The following is an 11,579-nucleotide window of genomic DNA, read 5'->3' as shown; positions in this document are numbered from 1 at the left end:
ATCTGTGATGAGTGTATTTCCATGAGGAATTACACTTGAGGTTGCTGAAGGGTCTAAAAGGCTAAAATAATAATAATAATAATAATAATAATAATAATAATAATAATAATAATAATAATAAAAAGAAAGACAAAACAACCCTGAAAGCTTTGGGAAACCATCAGTGTTCTGTGACAGAAAATGGAAATTATAATCAGCATCCCTGGCATTGATACTATCAGATCTATTCATAGATGTATCAAGATCCCATCCATCAATTATTGGCAAATGGGTTTACTCCATTTCAGCTTCAGTCACCCAAAAATAGATACACACAATTTCGCCTTATTGTTAAGGAAGTCCTAAAATAGTAATGCAGAGCTTTTTGTAAGTGCTGGACTTTCCTCTATATTGGAGTTACAAAAATGGTGCTGAACCTTGAACAAGTATGATTAGTAGTAGTAACAATTTTGGATGGCTTTTATTGGGTACCCCTTGCTAGTACCAGGTTGTATTCCCTTTTCTTTGTGGCACAGATTACCGGTCATGGCAGATGGATGCTCTCCTGGTTCTCTGGAACAAAACTGAATTGAATTAAACAGATTTTTACAAAGGGCTGGAAACATTCCTCAATTTTTTTCACAATAGCATCACACTGTACCTGCACATCAATGATGTGAATCTCCTGTTCCAACAAATTCCTAAAGGTGCTACACTAAATTGAGATCTGGCGACTGTTGGGGCCATTTGAGTACCAGTAAATTCATTGTCATGCTCAAGCAACCCATTTGAGATGATCTGAGCGTTATGACATGTTGAGCTTATCCTGCTAGAAACAGCCATAAGGAAACGGGCACATTGTGGTCATAAAAGGATGGACAATACTCAGATATACTGTGATAAATGCAAAATTACTAGTAAAAGTGTGCTAAGAAAATATTCCACACACCATTACACCACCACTCACGTTGATACAAATCTGGATGGATCCATGCTTTCATATTGTTAGTGCCAAATTTTGATGCTGCCATGACTGTTGCAGCTGATATTGAAACTAATTAGTCCAGGCATGTTTCTTTTTCTTCCTCCATTGTCTTCTATTGTCTAACTTTGGTGAGCCTTTATGAAATGTAAAGAAGAAGGGGCTTGGATTATCTCAGAAAATAAATGCAGTTTATGAACAATTTTTGGTGCTCGTTTGTTGGAGGTTGCAAGATAACCTTGGAGATATAAAAAATTCTACTTTTGATGTATGTAAGTTCCAGTTTTTAGTTATAAAAGGACACAGACACACAGAAGGAGTCCAGAGGCACGTTTGTGCTTGAGAATAGTACATCTGTTGTTGGACACTGTTAAAGGCCAACAGTTTGTGCTTGGTTACAGTCGTTCACACAGTCAATATTTACACAGAGTTATAGAATATACAACATTACAGCCATGTTACAAAGCAGTTTACATTCATATTTGATAAAGGTCGAGCAGCATCTGTGGCCTTCTGTCACAAACTGGCACAATATAACCTGTAAGGAGCTAAATATCTGTTCAACTCTTTTCTTATAAGACAAGCAAACAAACAAACAGAAAAGACAGCCCATTTAATCACCAGAAGCATTTAAAGCAGAGGTTTATGAAAGTATTTCATTTTTAATTTGTTTAAATTTGGCCTTTGAAACTCAGTGAAAGGGAAAAGTCATATAATTTTGTTTTTTTAAGCAGTACAAAAGAAAAATATTTTTGCCCAAGATAACAGTTAATGGAACAATAATGTTGGCAAAAAACCCGAAAACACATTGAAGAAGTAAACCATGACTCCCGTAGTGAATTTTGTTTGAAGACATTATGTTCTAACAGAAAACTCCCTATTGGCAGGTTAAATCTATTCATATCTTATTTTTGGATTAATTTCAAAGGAATTTTTAAGCTATGGTACCATGGTATTTGCCACATCTACAGTTTTTTCCACTGATGGTTTTATTGTATTTTTTCATAGAAACAGTTGTGGAGACTTTGGACCATTTGAAAAACTAATAGACAGTGTTTAGAATTCATATGAGTCAAAAGACTTACATCTCATGAATTGAGAACTCTGGAGAAAATGGAAACAATTGGAAACAATTGGCCCATCTCCTTTTGTATCTTTCTAGCAATGTTAATAACATCCAGGCTTACCTTTATTAAGATACTCTGTTTGGTCTTAGTTGGTCATTTGAGGAAGATAAATCAGGAGTCCAATACTGTAGCAGAAGAGGCTTAGTGGACATGTAACTTTATTGGTCCAGACGCTGTTGTGGAATAACTAAGAGTTTTAAGAAATTTCATGAAGTTGTTGCAACAGTGATATCCTGCTAAATTACCACGCTCAAGTTCAGTGAACCCTTCAGAACAACTGACGAATGTTTTTAAAGGCAGACTGCATGGCTAGGTGCTTGCTTTTATACATATGTGAGCAATGGGACTGAATGAAACAGCTGATTTCATTGGGTAATAAAGTAGGGGCAAGTTTTATTATTCTTCAGTTCATCTTTTAATGTTGTTCACTGGCAAATAAAGACAGATGGTATCAGAATAGGCCCAAGCTAGACCATGACACTGACCTGGAAATGTGTGTTTAGGTTCTCGATCATCCAAGTAATGCTAATCTTATGAGCTTAAATAAAGAATGCAACTTAAAGAAGTCCAATTGCCTTCATTTTTCAAGATTCTAAGGTCTGAACTGAATAAGCAAAAGACAGATAGATGGCTAGATGGATGAGATATAGCTACATTTGTGGAATTTAAAAAATGTCTAGCTATAATTGGAAGATTTATATTGGGAGGATGCATAAGTCCACGTAAAATCTTCAGGAAATGATGCGTATTTCATAATGGAATATAGTGGTTAGCCATTTGTTTAAAATTTTCAACATGCTGAGTAATATATTGGAATCAGTGGGAGTTCCTCAGACTCAGAAAGGGCAAAAGTTAGCTTTTCAATATATTTAACATTGTGAGGGTGTTGTTTAAACCCAACCTTTTAAAATGCCTCCAAAGGAGGGGTAAAGGTTGGTTAAAAAATTTGAATAATGTGTTAACTTGAAAGTTACAATTACCAAAATTACAAAAAGGAATACAATCAGTGAGTTGTAAAAAGTGATTTATGGTTGCTTTTCTTCTTTTTGCGTTTCCTCTGCCTTACATATCAGTGCAACCCTAAAAGTATTCTGATAATAATAAATGCTAATTCTCTGTTCATAACCCCGGCTTACCCAATAAAGTTTCCCAGTGGATTGCTCTGAGGATAATTTCTTTTGTTGGGAAAACTGTAATTGAGCATTACTTTGGATCTTATGACGAAATGTAGTTGCACTTAGCCAATTGTTAGCACTTTTTTAGGGCATGGCCAATGTTCTTACATATGTTGTTGAAAAACAAAACAAAACTAAATGGACATAACTGAAACTTATTTCAGGCATCCAACCAAATACCTCGTTGAAAAACATCCAATGACTTTGAGATGAGGGAGCAGTTCACCAAAACAAAGATGTTTCGGGGTAGCACTCTGTGGACAAGAGTGGATGTTGATGTTTACACATAGCTCATTTGGGGATCTGGGGAGTCTGAGCAAACCATGTATCTTCAACCTACCCTTCTGAACCGCTTTATATGTCCACGTAAGTATAATAGCAATGAAAATTCATCCCAACGACTTTAAGTCAGAAGTCTGTCATTTAAATAAAGCACATTATGGTTAAAACTTGCTACTGTTTACAAATATAATTAAATAATTGAGGTCATTTTTTAAAAATTAAATCTGTCATTTCTAAACTGTTAGTTTTGACACATAAATTTGCAGGCATAATTTTTTTGTTTTTGTGTCTAAGCACTTAGACTTATCAAAAGAACACTGACATATTTCATATACTTTTTGTACATTTCTAGCTGCTTAATGCATGCATTCATAGGAGGAAAAGAGACAGATGAGGAGCTGAAACGAGGACAGAGAGAAACCAGTTCAGTGGGAGGGAACAGAGGGATTGTGGGATTGCTGGTCGGGTGAAGCAGTGATGCAGCTCAGAGAGAAAGGATCCTCTAATCGAAGGATTTAAAGAGGCATAGATGTCAGGAACACCAAGGCTCAGCCCCCCCTCCAAAAAAAGGAGCTTATCTGCAGTTTTTGAAACAGAATGAAATTGTGTCTACTTTTGATTCGTTTTCTTTCACATCTCTGATATGTATTCACCTTGTGCAGGTCGTTTTTCAATCAGCCAGCTGCACCAAATTGGTATGTTGATGAAACTCCTGCCAGGGGAAACCTGAGAGTTGGAATTACAATTAGGCAATTAAATTTTAGACTTAAAGAAACAACCTTTGGTAATAACAATTTGAACAAAGGAACTAATTAGTTCATAATTAACAGAAAATTAAGAGCAAACATTATGTGTGGAAACACATACGAAATGTTGATATTACTTGTGGGAAATATTCCTACCTTCCAAAAATAGTAAGTTTAGCCTTTTATTTATGTTACTTAACCCAGACCAGAAACACATTGATTCTTTTCTACAACAAGCTGTCAAGGCACATAGTGGGATACTTAAGGGCAAGAGAAAAGGGATAGTGCAAGACTGGATCAGCATGAGGGATGTGCTCATTATGCTTATTTATGCTTATTCATTATTTAGACATATCTTACTAACACTAAGCCCACCATATTAGGTCAACAGAAGCAGACCACCTGATTTGAATGTTGTCAATATAACAGGTGGCCATTATAAGTTGTCATATATATTGCCAGTAGTTGATTTCCCATTGAGAATACAAAGCATGCATGGTTACGGGATGTTTTTTTTAACTTAAACTTGGTAGTAGTTGGTAGTTGGTTTGGATTGGGGTCACATCACGTTCACACCATAAACGAACCGCTAAGGAGTTCTTTTGAAACCGTACTAAGTTAAAGTTTTTAACTCCATAAGTTAATTGCGAAGATTGTTTATTACTAAACCTTACCAAGAAGTTTAAAGGTTTTAACTTGTTTCAAAAGGTGCAACCTTTATGGAAAATGTGTGTGGTCTACATTCCCATAGAAACTGTGCTTCAAGTCCTGCCTTTCATAATTTCCTTACTACTTGGGAAGTGCTGAGTGTACACAGACAAGCTAGCATCTTCAGTGCAAACCACAGATAACCATCGTAATTTGCTAGGAACCAATGCCAAATGAGTTTTTTTGATGGAACACTAAATAGATATTTGCAACCAGTTTCATGTAGCGATAGGCAGCATCCACTCACCAACCCATCAGGGAACACAATTTTTTTCCTGGTGACCCCAAGGGGGGGGGGGGGGGGGGGCTGATCCAAAGGACTGTCTGATTGAGGCCCGATATTTTTAACTACCTGCTCTTCCCAACTGTTTCATCTTGCTGGAGGAACTTCCTGTCTATTCCTATGGCATAGGTCTTTGAAGGAAGGCACTGAAGCCGTTGATTGAATGAAGAGAAGATTTTTAACTGTTAAAGTATATTATTTTAATCATGTTTAATTATAAACACCCTGCTACTTTCTACCTGGATAGAAGACGAATATGTTAGAAATGGATGGATGGTTACCAGATTCTGTGGAACTTTTGAACAACAACAGTTGAGTTTTAGGGAACTTAGCTGTGTGACCTGAATGAATCCCAGTACATAAGGAGCAGAGAGGGGAAACAGGGCCGACTGCAGTAAACAATTTGATTGGCAGTTTGGTGGGTCAAAGGAAGTCGAGTGGGACAAAGCATTGCAAGCAGTTCACTGGCATTTGGATGAAAGGGCATTATCATTGCAGTACATTCATTTTCTGACTTTATTGTGTATGCTTCTGCCCTTGGTTTTAATCAGCTGCGATTCTTTTTAGCTCATTTTGACTCCAGCAATGACAATTGTGTTATGATTTTCCATGTGTTTATTTGAACAGATGTTTAGAAAAAGCAATCTATTGCAGCTTTACTAGGTTCACTTAAGTGAAATTTTATTTATATTCCACCAGTGGAACCACAGTCTTCTCAAGATGCTCATTTTAAGCATGGAATATTAAAGACCACCTCCAGCAGACCAAGCAGTGGGTCGCCGTTTTCCCACAATTTCCAGATGGCTGAGATAAGTGTTTACTTCCAGTCAGACTGAAAACCAATGCTTGAAATGTTCAATGTAAAAAGATGTGGATTAGTTGTTCCTAGGATTTGGGAATTCTTGGGTTTAACCCTATTTAGGAAGGCCTGAACAAAGGTTAATGTTGTTGGAGCCTTTAGAATTAAAGTGAACTCAGTCTGCTGACAGCTCTGGATATTTTGGCTCTATGATGAATCGCAAGGACAGGTCAGGTGCTTGTTGATAGTGTAGAGGCATAATGTCTATCTAGGGAGTTGATGCAGGATTGCGTAGGCCAGCCTCTGCCTCTTGGAATGATGTAGCCCTATTCCCAGTGGTGTGGTAACACCAAACTCAAGGTGAATTGTGGCCTGACAAACAAAAGCTAGAGTGTAATGGAGTGCTAGAAAGAAGTTACTGTAACATCAGTAAGTAAGATATCAGGAGGGTCTATGACTTTGCTCACTTAAAGCCCATTTTATGTTTTGTCTTCATATAAAAGAGAAGTTGAATCATTTAGCTCTGGTTTGTCCTTCATCAGGCTAATCCAGAGTCTATGAGGCAATCTCAGCTGTAAGGCTTTCAAATTTGTAATTTGAATTTAATTTGAAAACTTTTTTAAATGTACAGATGTGGTACCTCTTGGTGAGGTTTCATGTGACTTTATGGTGAACACAGCATTACATTTAGCCTAAGCCACCATTTGGTTGAAGTTTGGTAGTTTTGTTTGGTTGGAATCCAAAGCTACAAAATCTAAGTAGATACAGGGTAAATTTGGTAAATGATTTCAATTTTCATTTCCAGAAGCTTCCATATTTTTTAATGTCTGTGGACTGGAACTCATCCCAGATGGCATGACTTCATAGGCAAGGTATAGCTACAGTCTGCAAATGAGGACTTTGTGAGAACAGAAAGACAGGGAGGGTTCAGTTAGCTGATTTGTGCACAGAAATATGAATTAATAGACTACTAGTCATGACTAGTTCACAAACTGCCGTAAGACTGTGTTTGGAAGGGTTGACAAGATTTCTCACAAAACATTCAGTGGCGCTATGAACTCAGGAATCAAGATCATATTTTAACAGTATAAGTGACAAGATGAGCTTCTTTTAAAAAAGAAATTCATGGTGGAGGGCAAACGTAGTGCCCTAAATCCATGTAAAAGTCTATGAATAAACTATTCACTTGTGGAAGTTATTTGGAATTCAAAGCATCCATTAAAGTTATTGAAAAATGGCATATCTACCTAATGAGTTTTGCTTTAATGTAGCCAATCATATTTTAATGATATTTCTTCCATCTGTAATTGAGTTTCAATAAAAAAGACTTGGTAGACTGAGCAAAGATGAATAAAATAAGATTAATATTAGAAGCATAAAATAACGACCTGGTCTTTGTGTCTGTATAACTGGAAAAATTGCAATGTGATAAATTTATGGCTTCAGTAAGGTGATAAAGTGATCAAAGAAAAGGAAGTAAATCACTCAAGTTTTCATTTTATTCAAACATTCGTGTGTTAGCTTGAAAGTAGGGATCCTTTCTCTGATGTTTCTTTCTAAATTGGATACAGTTCATTTGAAATACCTTGTTTTTTATGTTGCCTCATTATCCCACATTTAACTCTTGTCTTTTTCTCCTACTGATCCTTTTATCACAGTTACAGCTTCGGCCCTTGTCTCAGATTCCCTTGCTCTCTATTCTCCGCCAATTAAAAAAAATTAAAAATAGCAACAAAGCATCTCCCTTCTAATATGAATAATTTGACCACATCTACTTCTTGCCCACCTCTGTGTTTTCTGTTTTGCATTCCTCCAATCTGGCTTATTTTCAGATAATCCACAGCAAATGCACATTTTCATAACAGTGTTTGAAATTTCTCAAGCTTGCATCATGCATCCAAATTGTATCCCCCCCAGCTTTTCTTTTAATCGATTTAACAGTGGCCTAAAAATTCATACGCTTTCTGTAAGAGAGCACATTTGTAAACCACTGTGAATTATATATTTGAGTTACATGTTTCATCTGTGGATTGAAGATGGAGAAAAAGCCCTGTGCTGACTAGATTTTAAACTCCATTTCTTTTGGTAATTTTTTTTTTGTCCATAAAAATGTGCCTACTTAATCTGTTCTCCATACAGGCCTGCCCGCTTTTTTTAAGTGTCACAGATCCTTCAAACACAATTTCACCCTCAAAGCATGTCTTTACAGTGTGGGAATTTTCCATCACAGCAAGGTCATGTCCTCAGAAAGATGCAGTTTCAGTTGTTTAAGAAGACTTTGAGTCATTCAGCAGCTCCTCATCGTTTCTCCTGTCATTCTTCCTCTTCTAATCCCCAATCATCCCCGCCTTCTCCTCTATATTTGGGCTCTTTAATCCCCCCCATTGGCTCCCTCTCACTCGTGCCGTTTCTATTTTCTCACACATCTTTAGGTCTTCTTTTCTTCTGTCTCCATGTGCAATCTTTTGTCCTCTGGGAGACAAAAGAATATTCTTTTCCTTCCTTTCTCTTCCATGTCTTCCTCTCCTCCATCCCTCTTCGGCATCTCACACATCAGTGGCGTTGAGGCATGTAGACACCACATCCTGCGTTTCAAGGACTATCTTCTTTGCCCTTCTGCCTCCCCCTCCTGCCCCTCCCCCAGCGGGATGAATGCTGTCCAGTCGGCCACCCCTTTCCCTCTCGCCGCCACTGCGACATTTAAAGACAGCGAGAAAGGCAGCGCGGTAGTTGCGGTTCATCCAGCCGTAAAGTAGTGGGTTTGCAAAGGTGGAGCACATGGCAATCACGTGGAAGACGGTGTAGAGCAGGCGGAAGTCCCGCATGTCCAGCACCGCGCTGTCAATATCGGTGGCCAGCTGGAAGGCGTGGAAGGGAAGCCAGCTCACGGCAAACACCACCACCATGGTCACCAGCATCTTGGTGGTTTTGCGGCGTCGGCGGTGGCGTTCGGAGGCGACGCTGCTGTTGACACCACTCTCTGCTGGACTGACATGACCACGCAATTTGGACCAGATGCGGGCGTAGGCAAAGGAGATGATGGACAGGGGGAGGAAATACTGCAGGATAAGCATGGAGATGCTGTAGATGGTGCCATCTGTGTTTGTCCCGGGCCATTTCTCCATACACGCCTATGACAGAGGACAGAATGGGATGTTTGGTTGAGTTTAGTCTGTGTTACATGAAGGTACACTTTAAATACCATGGTTAGGTTAGCCTCTTAATATCCCACACGTCACTGGATTTAATTTTAGCCACATGGTTAAAAAGGCAAATCTCCAGAAACTAGAAGATGTAACATTAAAAATGAAGTGACATTTTGCCATTACAGTTTTTCTGCGCAATGTTTTTTTTTTTCTTTTCCCTTTGGGTATTCCCAATAGATGAGAAGTCCATACAAAATGGCAAGTCAATGTTTGCTCCAATCCAAAGGTAATCAAGATTATGTGATATATGATCAAAAGCTTTAGAAAAGTTACTAAAAAATTGGATTCTTTTGGCGACTAGATCAGAATTTTGACAGAGTTTACATTTGATTGCAGTGACTGGAGAGGCTGGGATTATGAACAATAGGAATAAGGTGGGAAACAAGAGTTTGGAGAGGAATGGATGTAAGGAAAGAAAAGAAGGAAAGAAGGATGAGATAAAAGAGGAGGCAACGTGAGGGATGTGAGCAGCACCAGGAAGATCAAAGGGAAAGAATGAGGAGGGAAGTGAGGGGGCCGATCTGTACAAATATTTGATTCAGAAACATGGTGTTGTAGGTGTGTGACTGCATATACCTGTATGGTATGTCCAGGCTCCAGTGTGAAAGAGCCGTACTCTCTGAAGATGGCAAGAGGGCTAGCCAGGATGGCACTCAGCACCCATGTCAATGCTATCACTGTAAAACACACGTCCTTACGCATCCTGGTCTCCAGGTGGTACACGATACACCTGAAATGCAAATTGGTGCATACCAAATATTTATATAAACTTGAAATGTTCACATGAGGCGCACTTTATAGTTTCTTTCTCAACAGGTCAGGACACAGAAAACCACTGATATTATATCAGTTTCCTGATTTTTAGATTGCATTAGTTATTACCAGGAAGTTTTGTCACACTTTATTCAGAAAATCTTACTTTTCAGGGGGAACATTTGTAGCTATTTTTACAAGTTTTCAAAATCTGACAGTAACCTTCTGCATTCAAAAGTTGATCAATTCTCACCATATCCCCAACACAGCAGCCCCAAACGACAGTCTCCACTGTGTTTTACAGATGGCTGTAGACACTGACTGCTGCTCCTGACCTCCTCTGTTTTATAAAGATGATGATTTGAACCAAAAGCTTCAAATTCAGAATCATCACTCCATGAGACCTGTTGCCAGTAATTTTCAGTCATTTTTTTAATGTAATTTGGCATACCTCAGCTTTGTTCTTTCCCTTTTTCCCTTCCTTACAATAAACGAACAGTAGATGGATCAGCTGAAAGGCCAAATGGATCTCTCAGGCCTTTTGTCAGGATTTTCCCTATTTCTGAATTAATCAGTGCATTTACACAAACCTTTCATGGATTGAATGACCATGAAAAGAGGCCACAATAAATTGATTAGAAATATAAAAGATGGATTTAATCTCACCATAATGTCACCCATTAGTCAGTAAAGTCTCATTTTGAAGCTGGCCAAAGTGCAAGACCCAAGATAGAAAATTATGCAGCGACACTGCTCAGATAGAACAACGTCATCGTATAGCAATAAACACTTTTTGTGTGGTTGACACTACCTTAGAGTAGCGGTCCCCAACCCCCGGGACATGGACCGGTACAGGTCCTTGAGTCGTTTGGTACCAGGCCACGAGAGTTGAGGCTCGGGTGTAAAATTTATAGTTTTCAGGGTTTTTATCGTTATGTTTTTGATCGTTTTTATCGTTAACTCGGTTTCCCTTGGTCTTTTCCCGTGTGTTAAAAAGATATATATATTTTTTGGTACCGGTTCTATTTTGTTGTATTTATCCGCGACACCTTAAAGTCCGTGAAAATTGTCGGACACAACAGAGGTTGGGGACCGCTGATATTAGAGGAAACTTAAAATGAAACCCCACAAAAGTAAGCATATATGTGAGTTTGGAAGTCATGCTGACTGTAATGTACAATCTGCGTAAACAAAGATGACAAAGAAAAATTCTCAGCAGGCTCATCTAGCAAGTAGCTAAAACATGCAACACCAACCCTAAACTGGGCGCATTGTTTGTGCAGTTTTTTTGTAGGCCAAGATCAAGTCCTTCTTTACAGCCAGAATCAATGCTGCAAATCTTTCCGTTTGTGGTCAAATCAGCAACACTCATGAACATAAAAAACACCCAACAAGCCAGTAGTGAAGGCCACTCACCAATTAATGTAAGCCGCATTGCAAAAAACTCATATTTCCAAATGTGTTTGTTTTCCTGGTTACAACTGAGGCTCTTTTCTAATCTACTGAATATGGAAGTCAATAAGAAACTCTTAACACTTA

At 38.3% G+C, this 11,579-nt stretch overlaps 1 protein-coding gene across 3 annotated transcripts in view; it reads right to left on the bottom strand.

Moving 5' to 3' along the window:
• Positions 1-1,114: 1,114 nt before the first annotated feature.
• The window catches only part of npy2rl (neuropeptide Y receptor Y2, like), an 86,693-nt gene continuing 76,228 nt past the window's right edge, over positions 1,115-11,579 (bottom strand). For all 3 annotated transcript variants that reach the window (XM_004572302.4, XM_076880036.1, XM_004572303.4), the window contains exons 5-6: positions 9,864-10,017; positions 1,115-9,212 (exon numbers count right to left, since the gene is read on the bottom strand). In XM_004572302.4, coding sequence (XP_004572359.1) covers positions 8,628-9,212; positions 9,864-10,017 — 739 coding nt within the window. In that variant the 3' untranslated portion in view covers positions 1,115-8,627. The remainder of the gene's footprint in view (positions 9,213-9,863; positions 10,018-11,579) is intronic.

Source organism: Maylandia zebra, linkage group LG3 (assembly GCF_041146795.1).
Source record: "Maylandia zebra isolate NMK-2024a linkage group LG3, Mzebra_GT3a, whole genome shotgun sequence".
NCBI classification, from domain to species: Eukaryota; Metazoa; Chordata; class Actinopteri; order Cichliformes; family Cichlidae; genus Maylandia; species Maylandia zebra.
Note: the sequence above shows the minus strand (reverse complement) of the source record. Positions and strands in the feature narration are given on the sequence as shown.